This window comes from Triticum aestivum, chromosome 5A (assembly GCF_018294505.1).
Source record: "Triticum aestivum cultivar Chinese Spring chromosome 5A, IWGSC CS RefSeq v2.1, whole genome shotgun sequence".
Lineage (NCBI taxonomy): Eukaryota > Viridiplantae > Streptophyta > Magnoliopsida > Poales > Poaceae > Triticum > Triticum aestivum.
Window position 1 is genome coordinate 469527278 of NC_057806.1, and position 21801 is coordinate 469549078.

At 47.4% G+C, this 21801-nt stretch overlaps 1 protein-coding gene across 1 annotated transcript; it reads right to left on the reverse strand.

Annotated features, from left to right (window-relative positions):
- Positions 1-2535: 2535 nt before the first annotated feature.
- On the reverse strand, positions 2536-8499 carry LOC123104079 (cellulose synthase-like protein E6). The gene is made up of 7 exons (XM_044525801.1): positions 8165-8499; positions 5837-6155; positions 5539-5679; positions 5300-5431; positions 3919-4131; positions 3254-3826; positions 2536-3165 (listed from the first exon to the last, which is right to left on the reverse strand). Exons 1-7 carry the CDS (start codon positions 8422-8424, stop codon positions 2617-2619), a joined length of 2187 nt encoding a protein of 728 aa, XP_044381736.1. The 5' UTR covers positions 8425-8499; the 3' UTR covers positions 2536-2616.
- Positions 8500-21801: the final 13302 nt, after the last annotated feature.

Below are 21801 nucleotides of genomic sequence, written 5' to 3' on the forward strand. Positions count from 1 at the left end.
CTTCCAGTCTCGCCTGTCGCTCTCTTGGTCCTTTGTCTGCCTAGGAACTCCTGTACGTCATGGACAGGGGCACACGCATGTAGTGAGGGCCCTGTTCGGGAGGATCTGGAACTCCTGTAGTTGTACTGAACAGCCGACCAGGTGGAGGCGTGGACCTCCCCACCGCACACTCCACTGGTTTGGTGGACTGGATTGCCCGTCGCAGTGCCCCCACTCCACGCGCACACACCCCGTGGCCCCGTAGGACATTTCCAACACAGACTCATCAAATCGTCTCGACCGGACGGTCCGGACACTATCAAGCCTCCAGTGCAGACACACATTTTAGATTGGACCGGTTCGGACATTCAAAATTCCAATTCCGGCCCCAAATCAGGGGCATGAGAGTTTGGACATTCGCCGCCTCGGCGTCCGACAGCCTGGGCCCACCCTTCCCATGCCTAGAACCCTCGGCATTGATGCCGCTCTCGCCGGCTCATCGCCTACCTGCATTCAAACCCAAATCTGCTGCACATCGCACCTCCAATGGCCACCGCGATGGACAAGAAGATGCCCGAGAGGAGAAGGAGTGCACTTGGGCGTGGTGATTGCTTGGCGGCTACCACTCGACGCAGCCTCTGCCATGCCAAGACTCCGGATCTGAGGAGAGCTTCGATCCAATATGCGGCGCTATCCCCGGTCACCGAGTCCGTCTTCGTCCACCGTGAAAGAGAAGCGGGTTGACGAGGAGGATATCGACTAGGCCAACCTCGCGGCGAGGACTCGGCAGAGGAGGAGCCGCCACAACCACCCATGCCCTTTGGCGGCGATAGATGGCAAGTTCCAGCAGCACATGCGGATTGCACTGCGGAACTTGTTGAGCGACCAGGGTCCGGCGCCGTCATCCCCTCTATGCAACCGTAGTGTACAGATTAGACTCGGCGTGTAGTCATCCGTGTCGCCCCGATGCCAAATGGTGCCCGGCCCTAGTGAAGCAAGAGTCATCCCAGCCGAAGCTGTGTAGCTGCCTCGACTACTATCTGAGCGGCGGTGGCTCGCGCCGCACATCGTCCTAGTCGTCGGGGTTCGGGAGATGCCTCACCAAGGCGGATGCACGCCCGGAATGGCACCGGGTGCAGCGCTTGGCGGTGTTCGCCAAGACCGGCGTGCCACCGCCCTAGGTCCTCGCTAAGCTTGGGCCTTCGATCAGTTCAAGACCGTCGTTGGCGTCATCTTAAGTAGCAGCTCCTCCTTGTCGGGCTGGTTGAGACCGAGGGCTCGATCGGCCTCCAAGCCAACAAGACCCAAGGTGAAAGAGGCGGCCGAGCGTCTACGTCGTGAGCGCGACGCCCCGGCCATGGACAGATGCCGCGATGGCTGGAGTTGTATCCTCTACTGGCACGACTATGAAGACTCAAACGCCGGCACCAAAGGCAACTGTGGTGCCGGTGGGCTTGGAGGCCATGCCTACGAGGTGATCGTGCGCTACTTAGCCTAATTTTAGTTTAGTTATGTTAAGTTAAATTTTGAGTAGTTTGAATGAAACTTGTTAAATCCTATCTAATATGCATGTAATATATCGTACTAGGTTTAATTTCGTGTGTAATTCTTGTTTGAAATGTTCGGACGAGGGAAATTATGGAGACAATTTTGGATGGCCGACGCCATCCAGATGTCGGCGGATACGTCAAATTGATCATACAGTGCAATATATAACAGGTACCTTAAACTCATTCAACAAAACTAAGTGAGACAAAGATCAAAAATCCATAGCGAGAACACTCAGTGATTCGAATGTGATATGTACAATCCAGTGGCACCTTGCTCTGTACATTGGGATCTTTGTCCAATGGTCCAAATGGCTAGATCCTCTGTATCCACCTAATGGTCTGGTCCTATCCAAGTCTCTGATATTTCGATTCACATAGATATGGTGATTTTTGGCACTGCACAGTCTTCGACAAGTTACTTTCATAGTTCATATTCTTACAAATATGTTGGTGAGAAAACAGAGAAAAAAATTGTACCGTGAGACTATTTTCATCGGTACAACTTTGCTTAATTATTGTGAAGCGTTTCCTCTTAGTTAGTGCTCTCGTTGGCAAGATCTAAGAGATGACAGGATACAAGAGAGGGAGAGATGGTTGAAATGATTTGAGGTGGGCACAGGTGGGATGAGAAGGGGTTAGGTGCAGCATTGTGGATCAAAATAGAGGGTTTACGCGAAATGACCATGCCCTGGCCACGTTGCTAAATCTGGACAGCTTATTCTTTATTCAATGGTGCAGATGGTTAGATCCTATGTATTCATGTGTCCACCTAAAGCCCTGATTCTGTACAAGTTGCTCCCATACTGGGATTTTACTAGTGCTAGAGGAGACTGAGTTAGATGTGTCGTCGATTGCATCGGCGTTCTTGACATTTTCTGTTTGGGCATTTTTATTTTCACAGGGGTAATTTGATCCATGGTTAATCCTGAGTTGAAGGGCTACGCATATTGCCTCTACCCAACCCGGGGCTCTGCCACATATATATAAATACAATTGCACATGAAACTATCAGAGCAAGTGTTTCGAGAGAATCATAAACCATACCAACTTGAGTACTTAATTACACACTGATGCCTCTTGTGGGACCTTAAACTATTGCTGGCAGTAAAGCCAACATCACAAAGCCAATAGAAGCTAGTGTAACTGGGAATGGTATTCTGCCTTTGTCCTTCCTCAGGAACATTGCTTCATAGAATGGGATACTGGTTATCACCACCATCCCACAGAGAATGAGCTGGGGGAAAAGTGCATCCAAGTGTATATTATTCCATCCAACTTTCATGACTTTACTTAGCCCTCCCAGCAGGCAAACAAGGTTGAGTAAAGTGATAGTCCCGATGATCACATATTCTGGATCCGACGACCCGAATTCCATAATCTCTTGCTCATACCTCTTGGACTCGTCTTCATCGCTTACCTTCGGTGAAACCACAAAATTCATCTTTGACAGTCCAAGTAACTTCCAGAGATTGTCAAGGACTCCAAAAAGGTACGAGGTTATTCTTTTGACCAACCACATCCTCTGCCCATTCCACCATCCTTTCAGCGTGTCTCCAGATGATAGTGCCTCATATAGGCTGTACATGTTCTTCACGCAGAAGACATATACGAAGGGTGCAATCCATGGACTTGTAATCTGAACGACACATGAATATTACATCAGTTTTTTAATACAAAACATACATGTAACTAAGGTGAGGCTTTTTCATAGCATGAATCATTACCTCTGGGAAAAGGGGGGTGCCTTTGAGGAGGGCCAGTGAAGGGATGATAACATAATACAGCGTAGCGAGTGAGTTGGGTGCCCATAGTCCATAGATATGGTAGCCCATCTGATGCCGTAGCTTGGTTTTTCCATGCCCAAACAAGAACACGTTGTACTTGGAAAGGAAAATTGATAAGTTACCCTCGCTCCATCGCTTATGTTGCAATATTGTCTGAGCAAGTGTCGTTGGACCTACACCCATAAACGCTGGTTTTTTAGGATTGTTGTAGACCGACTCCCATCCTCTGCAATGTATTGCCAATCCGGTGATTACATCCTCCACCGCGCAACCATATTTTACCCCAATTTCATCTCCCCACTGTGTGCCATGTTCATATGTGCAGGCTGCTAAAGACTTGGCTTTCTCTTCAGTCTCATCTATGCTCTCTTGTAATTTGTCCTTGATTCCTGCATTCCAGTCTTCCTGGTAGTCTTTTGTGAACTTCCTGCCGCAAAGGATCTCCCTTCTGTGGAAACATCCGGTGCCAATATACAGAGGGCCACCCAAACTGTCCATACCAGCCATCTCCACCTATTAGATTGAGTGGCCATGTTAGTGCCAATAATATAATATAAATGGAGAACATGAGAATGTAATTCAAGCTACAATTTGGCACTGCTGACCTCATTGATGACTTGGAGGGAGTTCCCATATATATCATTCTTGCTCAGATTGTTATAGTTCTGAGGGTACTGCACAAATCCAATCTTGTGACCCATTTCTTCGTCAAGGAAGAAGCACAGTGCATCTCTGACCGCATCGTTGTTGTTGGAGTACATATCACAGTCCACATTCATGATGATAGGGCTGTTGCTTATCACTGATGATACCCTTATCTGCATTTCAGCAGAAAAATTGACACATTCTAGTTAAGTCCATTATGACAAAAGCATTACAACCTTTCATGGAATAAAATTGTCATATAATTCCCTCAAAAAAATTGTCATCTAAACACCAATTCCACTCCAGTAAGCTAAATTGGTGTGGTGTCAAGCTACTCTCAGCCTCTCACTGTCTCTTGTTAGGTGGAGGGCAAAAGAATGGGATCAGTGTATCACCAAGTGCTTTTAAGTATCAGCAAGTGCATACATTGGGTGTATGGTATTAGCTAACTTCTTTGTAGCTTCTGTACATTCAAAACCCAAAATTTATAGAAATCACAGTAGGGAAACCTACTGTCTTCCTAAAAAAATTGGGTGTATGCATATGATTTGTGATAACAGATATACGTTTGAATGCATGTATTGACCATTGTGTTTTGCATGCACCCATGAATATGGTGCGCATTTTGGATTTTACTCTATGTCTTTGGTGTCACTAGAAGATGAGTAGACAATATCTACTCAAATTTGTGTGTATATAAGCATAGTCCAATTGCAACTTGGATTTCAATGCTGCGCAGCAGACATTGATTTGTTGCAGGTGCTAATCGTATGAATGCATAGTTGCATACTACAACCAGCACACCTCAGGAACTTGAGCCATGTGACAGGAGGTATGTAGTCCTTGTGCTCTGTGTAGCTTTATAGACATACCGCAAGTGACTGATTGGGCATCAATCAACTTTCCTATTGATTCTGGCACACATCTCGTTGCAACACATTCAGTGACAGTAAGCCCAGGGACTATTTTCCTATTGAGGATTTCAGACTGTACCAACATATTTTAAGCATACATTCACTTCATTTGTTTCACAAAAGGCTGAAGAATCGAGGTTCTTGCATTTTATCAACTTCCATTCTCTCAAATGCTTGGGAAATTTTTATTGTGGACTAGTGATACAATGAGGTGAAACTGAATGAAGAAAGCAGAGAATAACATTTTGGTTACTCTTGTCCAATAATGCAGTTTATCAAGAACTTCGGAATTATGAATTAGAATATGGTGCAGGTGCAGCTAGTATTTCGCCAAGAATCAGTATTAGAATATGAGTTTACTAATGAAAACTATAATCTTACAGTAAACTGTCTACTTAGCGTGACGGGGCAAGGTTAGTAAGATTACCAGAGCATTCATGGCCCCAGCTTTGAAGTTATGGTGGTGCTGAGGCCTCTTCTCACGCGCCATGTAAACAAGTGTTGGTAGCACATTTCCTTCATTATCAACTGCATTTTGATCCTTGCCATCTATCAGAATCTAACAAAAGAAACAAGTTTAGAACTTCAGACTCCCAAATACCATGCAAGTTATTTACTCCAAAATCATGGAAACCTTTACTCCATTCTGGAGGGCATGACAGCTACCTGAACAATTGGCTGGTGATTCTTTGAGGTGATTTCCTGGTTCCATTCATGAAATCCTTTCTGCCTTGCTTTGATTTCTTCGGGAACTTTGCCCGACATGACAGCCGTGTCTATTCGCTCAGTCATTTCGTCAAACATGTCCTGCCCAAAAGATGAAATACTATCAGTTGCCATGCCAAATGTTGAGCACTATATATAATAATCTTGTCATCACATCACCAGTGTGTGACAACACATTCCCTGTTCAATAGCCAGTTGATGCATATATTTCAAAAAAGAAGCTGTACTATCTGCTTACCTTGATCAATGACCATTCTTTTGGGGTGCACAGTTCTTGATGCCCATCTGACTGTGAGAAGTAAGCGGCCGGTGACCTTGGCTCAATGTTATATCTCTTGCAGAATGGCAGCCAGTGCTTTGCAAACAAGGAGGCCTCCCACATGCCATAGTAAGTGAGAATCGAGCCGCCGTCGTCAGAAAGGTACACGCTTAATTTCTCGGGCGGGTAATTGTACGCCATGAGCGATAGGATGGTGGAGACGACGAGGCTCGGCGGCTCCGAGTAGGGGTCTGCAGTGCACACAAAGATGTCCACAGAAGGTAGCCTTTCTCCGTGCCTTGTTCAAATGAAAAATTAACCGTGTTAGTGCTGAGCATGACAAATATGTGTTTGAATGATGAAGTATATGAAAACAGGTCCCTGGTTAACTAGTTTTTAAATCCGGTTTTGCTACCCAGGAGATTCAAAGTGCTCTGGTTTGCCATGATGGGACCGTGTACCTATCAGCTGATGAGTCCCGGAGCTTGGACCAAACCAGCCAACCGTACTGAAATTTAAATTCTGCACCGTGTTCAGCGCTGATTTCGACCTGGTGGGTGGTATGGGTCACTCAGTCGTACCCTCGACTTGTTAAATGCATTTGAGTTGTTGTATACATCAGGCTTAATAGACATCACCGTCAGCTTCCATCATTTTCACAAGATTAATGTTGTGTCAAAAGCAATCTTTGCCTGTCTAACAAAGACACATATAAATCTGAAATTTGGAAATAACCAAAGGTTTTGGCATGTTCGAAGTTTTTTTTGTTATGTATTGATCAAATAAGAAGAGAAATCTGTGATTTCGAAATAATTGTATGCTATAGCGTGTCACCTTGTGACATTAGTCATTAGCTATATTTTATCACCTTTGCTAATTCTCGTGTAACTGTACTTTTTTTGGGGGTGCAAACTCAGTCGATTTTTCAACCAGATTATGGGCGCAGTTCCATTCGAATCGTGACAAAGTGCGTATCTTCCTTTCGATCTTTTTTGTTTTGTTTTCTCGGGGCAAACATAATCGAACAACTGCATCTTTGTTTCAGCCCAGCCCACTAGTGAGATAGCAGTAAAAATGGTTAACGTCCACTAAGATGGAATGCCTAAAGTTCTCAAAAAAGGAAGAAGATGGAATGCCTACAGGCTACCAAAAAGTGGCTTGTATAGACATTAAAAGAATATACTATCTCCCCGTCAAAAAAAAATACTGTATCTGTACCAAAATATAGGACGTTTTTACAATTCAAATTGAACAGCAAAAACACCTTATATTTTGGTACGGAGAGAGTATTAATCGTTGCAGTGTTGTCAAGCACAATTTCCCAGAAGTCTTAACCGGCCGCTCATGTATTTCCCATATATCTTGTCACAAGGAATGTTGTCGAAAATAATATATGAGTGGCATCTTTTTTGGAATGAAAAAAAATCATATCTTGTTTTTTTTTTGCGGGGGATATCTTGTTGTGCATGAAACGGATGGGGTGTCACCTTCTCCTCGTTGGTACACAGCCCATCTGCCCATGCACTAAAGCCACTAAGTGAGATTGTTGGGTGATTATAAAAAAGGAAATAAAAGAAACTGGTAAGATTTTTGGGTGTTCATGCGGCCGTGCACGCGCTCGGCGTGGTGCATGAGGCCAGCAAAACAAATTAATCGGAACGCCGCGGTAGGTAACGCAGACGCAGACGCACGGTGTACTCCTAGCGCTGGAGGAGGCAACAGCACCCGTACGTGTAGCTACTGGTGGCCAGTGCAACTATGCCACGACAGCACGCGTCTGTTCTGCCTTCACTGCCACTGAGATGCTGCCCAGGTACGTAGGTCCCCGCGCGCTGGACGCCATTGATCACTGCCGTTCCGGCTGACCGCTCCCTTGCTCCTAATAAGCGCCCGGCCGGTAAGCAAAAAGATGTCCTGCCCGGCGGCCCGTTAGAGGCACGGACAAGTGCATGTGGGAGGGACGTGGTGGTTTCCTCTTCTTCTTCTTCACCGGGCAAAGGCAAGCAAGATGAGCGGCACTCTCTCTGGTCGTACTACACAAGTCCTACGTACGAGGACGACGACGACGACGTGTCGCCTCGGCTACGGATCAGGCAACAAAGTAGTGGTAGGAGCAAGCAAGGGGAGCACGTGCGTACGTACGCCTGCGCGCAGCTGCATGATATACTATCTCTTGTTTCAAACAAGAAAAGAAGAAGAAAACTGCGTGGCATCTCCCTCGATCATGCCATGCGGCCGCGCGCGCGCCGTTGGTGGGTCGGCCGGCCGGTCGTACTAACACGGACGGATCACGGACGTGGTGCGTACCTGGCGGCGAGCCTGTCCCTGAAGGGGCGGCGCCGGACGGGGCTCCAGCGGACGGACTGCGTGACCACCCAGTAGGCGGCGTACCAGAGCTCCGCCGCCAGCATGCCCAGCCACGCCGCCCTGCCCTCGCCGGCGGCCGGCACGCGCGTCGCCCGGTAGTAGAGCAGCAGGAGGATCCCGGCGGCCACCGTGACGGCGTGGAGCCTGTACGCCGCCCGGCCCCCGTGCGTCTCCGTCTCGAACAGCCGAGTCCTCTCCATCTCTGCTAGCTCACTCTCTCCTGTCGATCGAGCTGTCTCGAACGCTTGTGTGTGTATGGTGGATGGAGGTGCTCGCGTACGCCACGCACATATATGGTGGCTGGGAAGGCCGGAGCCCGGAGGCCTTGCGATCAGCAGTGACGCTAGCGGCTAGCCGGGCCGGTCCAGCTCTCTCTCTCTCTCTCTCTCTCTCTCTCTCTCTCTCTCTCTCTCTCTCTCTCTCTCTCTCTCTCTCTCTCTCTCTCTCTCTCTCTCTCTCTCTCTCTCAGATGGCGTCTAATTGGCCACCCACCCGCGCATGGCCACAGACACACAGTTGGCTCTGGCGGCTCTGTGCTGTGCTGGGCAGCCATCTAAAACGTGCGTACGTGCACATGCCGCCGGTCTCCTCGCACAGTGCACGACTCTCAGTCCACGGCTCTGTCCCCGTGTGACTGATGAATCCTTTGGATCCACCAGCGTACGTCTCCTCCGGTGCTCTCGATCTGGCGTCCGGTGTGATGCGAGGAGGATGGATGGATGGACAAGCCTGGCTGGCTGGTTATCCTTGAACCAGCAGAGGCAGGCATGCAGTGTCATGCTCATGCGCGGCATACATGGATGATCTTGAACCGATCATCGCCAGCTCGCTGAATCCACGGAGAGCGGGAAGAGCGTCGATGAGTGATCAAGTAGTCGTCCTTGGGGACCCGGCCGGTCCATTCCTGGAGATACGGACTGCGTCGATGCATCATTGGTGGGTTCCTGGACAAAATTGCATTACACAATGTGGGTAACGGTACGTGCCAGGGTTCTGATCTACTCCTACTGCTTTGCAGCGTGCCTGGTTAGCGACTTGTATAGGCTAGTCATACTGGAAGTAATTTAGACAGTAACCAATTAACATATTCCAAGACAAATTTGTTTATGTTTCATGAAGTTAATGAGGAAAAGATACTTGTGGTAACATAAATATATTACTATAACATAACACACCTTGAGGTAAAATGAGTCCATGTTTCAATTAATAAAGGCTGGCATGTTACAATCTATATATTACTGTGCATTATGAAGGTACTACCTCCGTCCTGATTTTTTTGGCATTAGTGCAGTGACGGAGGAGTACTTTGCAGCGTGCTTGGTTAGCGACTTGTATTGTACTCATATAAGGCTGGTTGTAATGCTAGTATCATAGCTAATATCATGCATGTCAACTAGTCAATTTTGATGATGTGTCATAACATTAAATGAAGAAAGAGATGGTGGAGTATCATATCATGATACTGTATCATAATAAATGCTATGCTATTTTGTGTCATGCATGATAATAAATAAAGTACTACATGATACTGATATATAATACTATGCATTAGGGAGGTAGTATCATACACTAGTATCATATGCATGATACTAGTATATGATACTTCCCATTACAACCGTAATAATACTACTACTACTGTATGTATGTCCGCAGTTAGCAGCCGGGGGCCTTGGAGTACTACGCAACATTTTTATGAAATTGCTTGCCTGTCGCCCTCGAGAGAGGAGATGCTTCATGCACCACGTTCGCCGACTGTAGCTAGCAGGTAGAGCAGTGATCGTATAGCTGTTAGGATATATAATCGGGCGAACAAAAGAAACGAAATTGCTTCTCGCGAGGACGAAGTCAGAACCTCGTCTCCTACTCCAGTGGTTCAAGTCTACGACGCTGTGGCGCCGTGCCCGTCTCCGTCGAGCACACAGGCCAGAGAGAGAGAGAGAGAGAGAGAGAGAGAGAGAGAGAGAGAGAGAGAGAGAGAGAGAGAGAGAGAGAGAGAGAGAGAGAGAGAGAGAGAGAGAGAGAGAGAGAGAGAGAGAGAGATCGAGCGCATACGCAACGAGCACAAGGATAGGATAGAGACAAATTATATGTAACTGGCGGGTAGATATCGATCGGCTATCTGGCTTCTCTTCCCCGGCTAAACCGGCGACGCAACCGAGGGAATGTGTGCGTGCGGCACGCGGTTGCACCAGCCTACCGCCGACGAAGAAGCACACGTCCTGCTCGTCCGTCCGTGTCCGGCCGCGAGTGCTCGATGCGCCGTGTAGCGACGGACGAGCGTGCCAGCCGCCTCTTTCTGCCTACGGAGAGAACCGTCGATCGCCTGGGTGGGCAGTGATCGAGGAGTAGTCGCCGTGGACCCAGCCGGGCTGAGGACGAAGAACTCTGCATCGACAGCCAAAGGACGCACCGATCGTCACTGAATCCCTGGACCAGATGCCTGGTCACACACACCCGGCCACCCGCGCCTAGCCAACCATATACTAGTATCTCTCTGCTGCCATCTACATACACTTAATAACTGCGGACTGTAGCGATGATAGGTGGATTTCCCTTCTACACCAGATCGCATCCGCCATCTCTATACACTAATCATCCCGTATGCTTCCTGTCACTACCTTAGACAATGCGGGGCACAGTGTCAGGATTCCAACTTTTGCTATTGCTATTTAGGGCGCTGCTACGCGTCCCCGTAGCCGTCCGATATAGTGCCCGCGCCTCGCATGCCCCTTCATTAATTCCCGCAACAGCGCGATGTTGCAGAAACAAACAACCTTGCCCCCGGCCCGGACAGAGCTGTGCCCAGCGCGGCGCCGCCCCCAACCCGCCCATGTTCCTGCAACAAGACCCATGCTGCAAAAGTTGCATTTCAAGATAACCTTTGTTGCAAGATCATCTCCGGCCTCTTCTTTGTATTCCTGTAACAAGAACCTTGTTGCAAAAATTTCAAGAACATGCGCCTCGCATGCCTCCTCATTAATTCCCGCAACAAGCGCGCTGTTGCAGAAACAAACAACCTTGCCCCTGGCACCGACAGAGCTGCGCCTAGCGCGGCGCCGCCCCCAACCCGCCCATGTTTCTGCAACAAGACCCATGTTGCAAAACTTGCATTTCAAGATAACCTTTGTTGCAAGACCATCTCCGGCCTCTTCTTTGTATTCCCGCAACAAGACCCATGTTGCAAAAAAAATGCAACCAAGGTGATGTTGTGGTAGAAGCTTTGTGTCAGCAGATCGAGCCGAAAAGCTTCAACACGGTTTGGCCTTGGACGAGCAGTCCAGTATGCTCTTAAACATCTTGGCGACGACCTCGGCGAGCTCGCCGCCGGCTAGCTAGATCACCGGAAGCAAGACAACAAGCAGTTGCGTCACCAGGAACTGCTCCTTGGCCATCTTCCTCAATGTCGTCGCTGAATAGTCGTCGTCGTAGACAAGCCTAGACGAGCTGTTGCTTTTCTTGATGTGCTCCTCTAGTGGCAACGGCGACACATGGGTTAGCCGGATGCGGAGGGACGCCGAGCAACAACAAGGGGTGCGGCTCACCGGCGAAGCGCGCTGGCCAAGTTATTAACTCATAGTGAGTTTTGGCTACGGGCAAGAAAAGTGTGGAGGTGTTTCGCTCGTGATAAGGATATCGGTGGAGTGGGGGCCCACGTGACGCGTGTCAATCGCTGAAGGAGGCGGACGCGGCATGGTTATCAGCCGGTTGAAGCTAATCGTTTCCCATTTAGGAATATATATGCTTCAATATACTATATCAACGGTTAGCAGCCGAGGGCCCTTCGATCTACCATGATTTTGAAATGCATGTTGTGTGCGGGGTTTGATGTACCCCCTTCGTCCGGGTGCATATAGGGCATCTAATAGAAAAATAGCATTCCAAATATATAAGCCACCGTGCTTGGAAGAAGCTCCTCGTTCCCCCTGATCATTGATTTTTATTTTACATATTGCTAATTTTATTGGCTTAGACATTAAATAGGATTTGCGTAATTGTCGTGGTTTTGTCACGGCAGATGTCCTCATGAAAGGACTTAGTCGCGAGGCCAACGCATCTATGTGGTAGCTTGAAGGGGTTGAGCGGAATTGAGAGACGCAACACACAAGACGAGGATTTAGACAGCTTCGGACCCCGGGAAATATCATCCGGTAACAACCCTACATGCTGTTTGTGGCTAGGTCTCATTATGATCACGAGAGAGTCGCCGGTAAGCCGGCTCTTTGTGTCTAGCCCTAGATCTTGTTTCTTGTTCCCTGTCCTCCTTTGGGGAGCCCTGCCCCTCCTTATATAAGTTAGAGGAGCGGGTTACATGTGGAGTCCTATTAGGATTAGAACTAACTTATTCTTTATTAAAGTCGGATACAAGTACGGGTCTTGCTTCCTCGTAAAGGAAATATTCCTCATGCCTTCTGTCTTAAGCCGGCCTACCATAATATGAGCCGGCCTACTGGGCCTTGGGCCTAGTCTTCTGTGTGACCCGCCGTCGGGGTCATCCATGAGTCGTCTGACCAGTGAGCCGCCAGTCCCGTGAATTGCCAGTCCTCCGGCGGGTTATCGGTGAAGCGCCAAGTCTGGCCGGGTCATACTTCCGGCCGGGTCATACCGCGGGGTATATCCCCGACATTAGCCCCCGGTTTAATTTGGATTTATCCATGTTAAATTGATCCTGTAAAACAAATACAAGAACAACTTTGACAGATTGTGTTCCGGGTTAAAAATTCTTGTACGCGGGCACCTGATCATCCTTAATTCCTTGTGCTCCGGGTTAAATATTCTCCTGAGACGGTACCTGATTATCCTTAAGTCCAAATGTCATTTCCTTCATCTAGAAAATCCGGGTCAAATAAGCTAGCTTCATACTCAATTTGTTGATGTTGGTTTCTCACAGAAAAATATTGTGAAGAATAATCCACTTAAGCCGGCTTCCAAGGCGCTGGGTTAAATAATTTTGGTCTTCAAATACTCATCTGATATTCAGCCGGCTTGAAGATGTAAAACTTGCCGGTTTATCATTACCAAAAACTGCTGGATTATAAAACAAATGATGCCGGGTCATAATTGTTGTTGACACCGGTTTATGTAATTGATCCTCCTGATTTGCTCAAAACTAATAATTTGAAGATTTTTCTCTCTTATATCCATATTACCTGTAGCCCCCAAGTCTTGAGCACAACAAAGTGATGGTTTAAGACTTGATCCAATAAATGTTGCAACTTTGAAGAAATCTGGTTTATTCATCTCAATCATATAAACTGAATACTCCACACATGTAGCCCCCAAGTGCCGGGTTGTCATGCTTGCAGCAACCTGGGACTTGTAATTGCTTTATGCTCATGAAAACTTCAACCAGTGTAGCCCCCAAGTGCCGGGTCATTATGCAATAATAAGCAGGAACTTTGTAGATATGATCATGTAGACTTGAACAACAACGTGTAGCCCCCAAGGGCTGGCTCAGTAAGATAATACTAAGCTGGGACTTTATATACTTCATTAATAATAACATCATATGATGTAATCTCCACCATGGGGCTTGAACCCACGTCCACAAGGTTAAAAGCTTTGTACTCTACCAACTGAGTAGTGGATCTTTCAATATAATGGATTAAGGCTTGTGTACCTTGAATTTTTGACAGGAGCAATTGGTAGCCCCCAAGGGCCGGCTCATTTAGAATGTGATGAGTCGGGTCTTCAACAAGTTGAGCAAAAAATGACTTTGCATTAGCCCCCAAGTGCCATGGTGCATACTCGCAGTGACATGAGACTTGCATATTTGATATAATCCCAATCTGAATAATGTAGCCCCTAAGTGCCGAGTCGTAAGCCTGCAGCGACTCGGGACTATTTCCTCCATTGTAAAATAAATCATGCCCATTGATAAAGATAATAGCTGTTGCGCTAAAGCGACTTTGAAAACCTCAATCATAATACTGGTTATTGATAATCATAATAGAAATCCAGCCATGTTGGCTATTCAAGATTTGAATAATATAATCCGGTATGAAAACCTCAATCATTCAATATCATCATAAAAATCCAGCCATATTGGCTATTAAAGATTTGAATAACCCGGTTTGAAAACCTCAATCATTCAATATCATAACGAAAATCCAGTCAAGTTTGGCTATTTAAAGATTTCAAATACCTTATCTGTTGACAAGTAAATCCGAAGTTTAAATACCCAGCGGCTCTTGGCCGATGGCGATTCAATACGCCTTCATTGTAAACCGGAATTTTCATGACCCGACGGCTTATAGCCTTTTGAGAAAAATCCAGAACGGATAATCATTTATATGTCATATTTCTGCAAATCCTGCAGAGAGTTTAAACAACATATGCCCTGGCGACTTAGCGTCAAAACCAGGGCGGGTCATAATATCTCACATATAACCATTGTGATATTGAATTTGTACTGCCGGCTTACATAACCTGTGCAGTAAGGATGATAACCCAATCCTTAAAAGCCAATGCTTCCACATAGATGATGATTGTCATAAACTGGCGACTTATAGTCAAAACTCAAGCCGGGTTAAGCATAAAACACTTATATATATTTGAGATATAATCCCAAAAAGGTCTCAAGTTAAGTAATTGTGGCTGCAATAAACTTTACCAGAGACAGAATAAAACTTTTTGAGGCTTTTGATTTAGATACGATCAGTAAACCGTTCCAAAGGGGTTAAGCTAAGATTCGAATACGGTCATATAGCCCCCAGTGGCTTTGGCGATGCCGATCAAGAGGGTATCGACAGCTATGTTCTCTTTGGTTCGAATACGACCTATGTTTGAACAGGAAGCCCCCAAATGACCTTGAGAGTTGTTTAACGACGCTGATTCAAATACGATCCACGTCGGACCCAAGGGGGTTGAGCTATGATTCGGATACGATCAAGAAGCCACCAAGTGGGTTTGGCAGTATGCCAATCAAAAGGGTTTCGACAGCTATGTTCTCTTTGGTTCGAATACGACCTATGTTTGAACAGGAAGCCCCCAAGTGACCATATAAATTTTGGCATTGCGCCGATCAAAAGGGTACTGCTAGCTATGCTCGATGAGCAGGAAGCCCCCAAGTGATCATAATAAGATAAGCCGTAAGGCAGGATATCCAAGTTTGAACCGCGCATCATGGCAGCAAGTTCTTTTGACAACCTTTAATTTTTCTGAGAACTCGAACTTGCGAGAGATTAAATCTTTTTGAACCGGAACTTTAAACCAGATTTAAAAGCTTCAAAACTTTGTGAGAGACAAATTTACCTTGAGCCGGATTTTGAACCGGATTTGATAGCTTCAAAGCTTTGCGGGAGAGAGATGTCTCTTGAGCTATGTTTTAAACCGGAATCTTCATTTTGAGCCGAAATTTTTTCTGACGGCCTTTAAATATTCGCCAATAAAGAGTGGCCTCTGGGGCCGGGTTATCTTCCCTTCAATAACCCGGAGTTTTTGAATTCATTGAAACCGGCTAAATTTGCCGAGCCATACCATTGTAGCCCCCGAGTCTCAAGATGACTTGGAGAGTTGGCTTGAGATTCTCCATATTTGACCATAGCAGAAGGTGTATATCATTGGCGTTGATAACGCGATGTGAATCCACATAAGGTTGAGGTGATTGCGGCGGGTTATAAATGATCCCGTATGAGCCATGTCAGCAACTCGGCCAATGGTTCCTTCCAACTGGTTGTTTGAAGCTTAACCAAACTGTAGTGGCGGCGATTTGTGTGCCTGCCCATTGAGCCATCCAGTGCAGACGGCGGTTGATAATATATGATAATTTGCCTCCAATTTGTTTGAAGAGAAAACCGGGCTTCCCAAGCAGTGACTTGCTCATACTCAATAAACAGCTCATGCAGACAGATGTGGCCCGATGTGTTGATGTAGACCAGGCCGCGACAGGCGGACGGTAAAGACGACCGCAATATCTGAGGCGGCACAGACAGATGAACCGGCTGTGGCATTGTAAGCCGGTGCGGGCGGGCAAGCTGTCCTCCTTGTTGTAAGTCGGCGTGGTCGCGAGAGACGGCCACGGTGTTGTAAGCCGGCACGGTCGCGAGAGGCGGCCACGGCGTTGTAAGCCGGTGCGGGAGTCCGTTGAGTAACGACGACCACCTGTGCCACAAGATGTTTGTGTGCCTCCATCTCCGCGGTATAATATCACTTTTGTCATAAATAATTGCCCTGCATAAACAATATTGCAGACCAAGGCAAAGATAAACTTGCTCTCTGACAAAAAACCACACGTGGTAATAAAACAAACTTGGATGGACATCACCTGATATGTTAGGCCGGAAATAATCCACCATGGAGTTGATGATATCTATGGCGGAATTGAAATCACTCACGGGTGAGTCGCTCGTGGCGTTGTAAACCGGCGCGGACGGGCGAGTCAGTTGCAGGCGCGATAAGCCGCACGGACGGGCGAGTCAATCGCAGGCACGATAAATTGCACGGACGGGCGAGTCAGCCGCATCGTGTTGATGTAGACCGGACCGCAGGGGCAGTGGTTTGCGCACATCCGCTGAGCAATTTGACATAGCGCGGATGTCGACTCGACCTCCAATGACAGCGCACGAGGACCGGATCATATTTTAGCCATGAGGTAATTGACCTGTGTATACAATAGCATACCTCGAAAAAAATCTATTGATGATATTTAATTATACCAAAGAAGAATTTAGAAAAATAGCACCTGATTATGGCAGGACCGGCTCAGGGCCGGAATGGCAGCAGTGAACGGTGAATCAGTAGTCGTGCAGGGTGGCTTGAAATAGCGCAAGGTGACTAGGCCGGCGACTCAAAGGCCGCTGCGGCAGCTTAAGCAACAGCGCGATACAACAGCAGCTCAGAAGGAGACCGCGGCAGAGGGCGGCTTAGATCGGGCTGGTTCCGCGAGGCAGCAGAGACAGGCGCCTCAAAACGAGGTCACGGGCGCAAGAGGAATCTGGATCGTAGCCGACTCCGTTTTCGGGTCAAAGCCATTTTTTTTTTAAAGTTGCTCTGACGATCCGCCAGCAGTACTTGATCTCTTCCGACTCGGCTGGATGTAATAATCAACGACCAGACACATCTGATCTACTAGTACTGGCCCTCTTCCCCAAAAGAATAGTTGATGATGGATTTTACGTGGCAGGGTAGTAGTTCTACTACTCCTACTAGTTTAGTACTTTTCTTTGGTATGTACATGCGTGGGTTTCCCTCAGATGAATAGTAGCAGTGATTAGTTAAATCTCCTCGCACCTCGCTGCAACGCCGAGTCGTATCTGGACTTGAGTACCTGACAATTGATTTGTACCTCCGACGATTTTTCCTTCATCCGGATATTGCAACAGTGTGGATGACTCATGATCTGACAGTTTGAAAAAGACACGGCCTAGAAAATCATGGTCGGTCTTTCCGAACTCTTTTCTCCTGGTGTTTGCAGCTTGTCGTAGTACTTCAACTCTGATTTGATGTCTGACACAAGTAGTCCCAGCAGGGTAGAAATCACATATTTGACCTGAGGTCCAAATCAAATCACAAACTGACCTCGTTCCGAAAAAATTTCACTCTGCTGACCCTTTTGTGTGGCGCCCGACAGCTGGGCGCCACACACTACTATGCAGCGCCTCTTTTTTGGGCGTCGCACCTCGTGCCAGCGTGGCAGCCCTGGTCCAGTTGCGGCCCCACAGACAGCACTGCAGCGCCTCAGACTTAGGCGCCACACTTGTAATGTGCAGCGCCTAGCTCTTGGGCGCTGCACAGTCTGTGTTCCACTTAGACTGGCCCATCCTCTCTCCCATCCCACCCCCACCCCACACACCCCACCCCACACAAACCCTTAGCCTTGCGCCCCTCCTCTCTTCCCCTCTCCCCCTCTCAAATCCTTCTCAAATCTTGCAAATCCGAAGTATTTGACCGTGGATTTCGAAGCCAACCCCTCCCTTAAGGTAATCTCCTTCGATCCCCTCATTTTCATCCATAGGAATTGTCACATTTGCTCAAATATTGCTACTTTGGGGAAACCCTAGTTTTGGCTTGGATTTGCAAATTTGTATTGAATCATGTTATGTTTCTTTGCTAATTTGGGTTGGTTAGGCTTTCATAGTATGCTAGGGTTAGAGTAATGTGTGTTTGATGTTGGTGTTAGGGTTATGCTATGGTTAGGGTTGTGGTTATTGTTAAGTGGGGGCTAGGGTTATTAATTCATATATATGTTATGGCATATGTATTTTGTGCAAATATTTTTTGTTAAGTACTTACTTGATATATGTGTGTGTTTTATTATTGTAGGGATGGGGAGAACATGTGTTTATGTTCATCATGTGGATAAAGAGACCTTTTTGAAAGGCAATGTTGAGCCGGACCCGGATGAGCTTGACATGGTGTTTGAGAGTAGTCCAAGCTATGCGGAGCTCTTGGACCAAGTGAGGAAGGATTTGAATTGGATGGACCCAAGTGACATTGTTGAGTTCGTGGGAAGGCATAATGTTGGTTTTGGAATGCACATCCATTGGAAGACAATGCGTGTGAACTCCTAGCAACGTTGGGTTGCATACAAGGAGACTGTTGCCGAATCTCTAGACAAGGCTCTTGAGTTATTTGCCTCCAAGAAGATTGAGTCTACTTTGAATTTGGACTTGAACCGGAACCCCTCCCCGTTGGTTGCTAGCACTCCACCACCCATGAACCAAGATCAAATGAGTGAACCTCATTTCACGCAACAAGATTGGCCAACATTGAGCCTGACTCCAAACAACCAAAATGAAGGTTTTGAAGAGGAGAATGATGAGTACGAGGAGGATGACAATGAAGTTGATCTCCATGACAACAATGTGGGTGATCTCGACCAATATCATGTGAAAGAGATAATGGACCAATCCATCCCTTTTTCCCGTGCATATGCATCGGACTCGGATGACGATGGTCCCGATGAAGAAGTTGATGAGGAGGGGTTCACACCGAAGGAGGCCCAAGCATTCAAGAAGGTATTCGGGCGGGATCACAAGACACCATTGTTCAAGGATCTTAGTCTCGCGGATGAAGCCGTTGTTGATGGTGGCAAATGCATATCTCTTGGAGCTAGGCCAAGTTCTCACCATGATTTGGAAGACGGCAAGAACGGGATATATCCCGGTTGTGAGTTTCAATCCTTCTTGGAATTGAAGATGTGGCTCAACAACTACTCGGTTACGCATTATCGTCCACATAAAGTGGCCAACTCGGACGTCAATGTGCGTTACACGGTCAAATGTGAAGTGCCAAGTTGTCCATGGATTGTGCGTGCAAGGCCATGGAAAGGAGGTCCCACTTGGCGCATAGTGAGTTGTCTACCAAATCACATGTGCCGGCACAAGAATGCGGATGGCAAGCTTGTGTACCAACAACACAGACAACTCACGTCCGAGTTCATCGCTTATAGGCTTTCCAACCAAATATCCACACTTCCAACAATGAGCATCAAGAGTGTCATTGACCTTGTGAAAGCCATCTTTCATTACAAGGTGAAGTACGGCAAGGCATGGAAGGCAAAGCAAGCCGCATTCAAGATGTTGTATGGCAATTGGGAGGAAGCATACAACCGACTCCCTAGGTTGTTGTTAGCTATGGCCACTACAAACCCAGGCATGGTTCACGTGGTTGAGCCTCATGGGCACCAAACATTGATTCACAACGGGAGGACCGCCTGAGTATTTGGCCGTGCATTTTGGGCCTTTGAGCAATGCATGAGGGCTTTTGAGCATTGTCGGCCCGTCATCGCCATTGATGGCACGTTCTTGACCGGACAATACAAGGGCACTTTATTGGTTGCAATAGCAAGTGATGCCAATAACCGGGTGTTGCCTTTGGCTTTTGCTTTGGTTGAGGTGGAGAACAATGATAACTGGGAGTGATTCTTGCGTCAATTGAGAACAAGGGTATTACCAGCTGAAAGGGAAATTTGTGTCATATCGGATCGCCATCCAGGAATTCTCAATGCGGTGGTGGTTGACATTCCCGGACATAGAAAGTTGCACCATCGATGGTGCATGAGGCACTTTTGTGCAAACTTCTATAGGGCATGTGGTATCAAGGAGTTGGCCAATGATCTTCAAGATTGTTGTCTCGCTTTCACCAACAAGCGGTTTGCCACATTGTTTAATGCATTGCTCAGACACAAGAAACTTGACCCCGGTGGTCATGAATTTCTCAGTAAGAACATTGTTGAAAGGAATATGTGGGCACGTGCTTTCGATGAAGATGGCCGGAGGTACGGTCAAATGACAAGCAATATGGCAGAATGCTTCAATAAGGTGCTCAAGGGTGTACGTGCATTACCCGTGACGGCAATAGTTCAATACACATTTGACAAGATGAATGGATACTTTTTGAAGTATTCAATGGAGATGGATAAGCAGATTGCTGGTGAGAACAAGGATAAGCACAAGTACTATTTCCCACCAAAGGTTGAAGAATGGTTGGACTTTCAATCACGAAAGGCAGACTCCCAAGAAGTTGTACTATATGATGACAATGAGTGGAAGTATGAGGTGAAAGAGCCTGGAGGAACCACAAATGATGGCCACCAACACGGCGACCGCGCTTTCAAGGTCTCCCTAACACGCTGTGATTGCAGCTGCATGAGGCCATTGTTGCTTCATCTCCCATGCTCGCACTTGTTAAATGCAGCTCGTGTTAGGAATGTGGACGTCAATCACCCTCTTACCGTGAGGGAGTCCGAGTTCTCAATCATGACGGTAAAGAATACATGGGCTCCCCAGTTTCAGCCATACTTGGACCAATCACAATGGCCGGAGTATCATGGAGTTCAACTATGGCCGGACCCGGAATTGAAGGTCGTTAGACGGGGAAGACGTAAGACAAAGCGTCTGAGAGGTGACATGGACGGATGGGGCCGTGGTGGCGGTGGAGAATACGGCACCGGCCAATTCCAAGAGCCTCGTGAGCAATCCCGTTGTGGGGACTGCAGTCATGGGGGACACAACACAAGAACTTGTCCCAAATCAAGAAAAAGATCAAAGAAAAATGATGCAAGCACAAGCCAAGCAAATGATAGCCAACCAAGTCAACCAAGGAGTAGCCAACCAAGTCAAACAAGCCAACGAGGCACTAGGCAACAAAGAGGTCGTGGTGGTGGTAGAGGCCGTGGTGATGGCCTAGGCCGTGGGGATGGTCTTGGCCGTGGTGAAGGCCTAGGCCGTGGTGATGGTCTAGGCCGTGGTGGTGGTGGTAGAGGCTGTGGTGAAGGCCTAGGCCGTGGTGATGGTCTTGGCTGTGGTGAAGGCCTAGGTCGTGGTGATGGTCTTGGCCGTGGTGGTGGCAGAGGCCGTGGTGGTGGTCTAGGCCGTGGTGGCGGTAGAGGACATGGTGGCGGTAGAGGCCGTGGTGGTGGTCTAGGCCGTGGTGGTGGTAGAGGTAGTGGTGGTGATCTTGGCCTTGGCGGCGGCCGTGGTGGAGGAATGTTCACTTGGCTCAATGGACCATTGTCGTATGTGACTTACTATGATCTTGTTCTTTTGGCTCAATGCTTGTGTTGTCATTTTGCATTGTGTGACTAACTATTATATTGATATTTTCATAGGTATGGAAACAATGAATGGGGTGGAGGA

What these genes read in the sequence shown, in the direction of transcription:
- LOC123104079 (XM_044525801.1), bottom strand. Translation starts at nt 8,424, where the DNA reads ATGGAGAGGACTCGGCTGTTCGAGACGGAGACGCACGGGGGCCGGGCG. An exon ending in ATCACCAGCCAATTGTTCAG is followed by an intron (nt 5,432 to 5,538) that starts GTAGCTGTCATG and finishes TTCTTTTGTTAG; the next exon opens with ATTCTGATAGATGGCAAGGA. An exon ending in GCACCCCCCTTTTCCCAGAG is followed by an intron (nt 3,166 to 3,253) that starts GTAATGATTCAT and finishes TGTGTCGTTCAG; the next exon opens with ATTACAAGTCCATGGATTGC.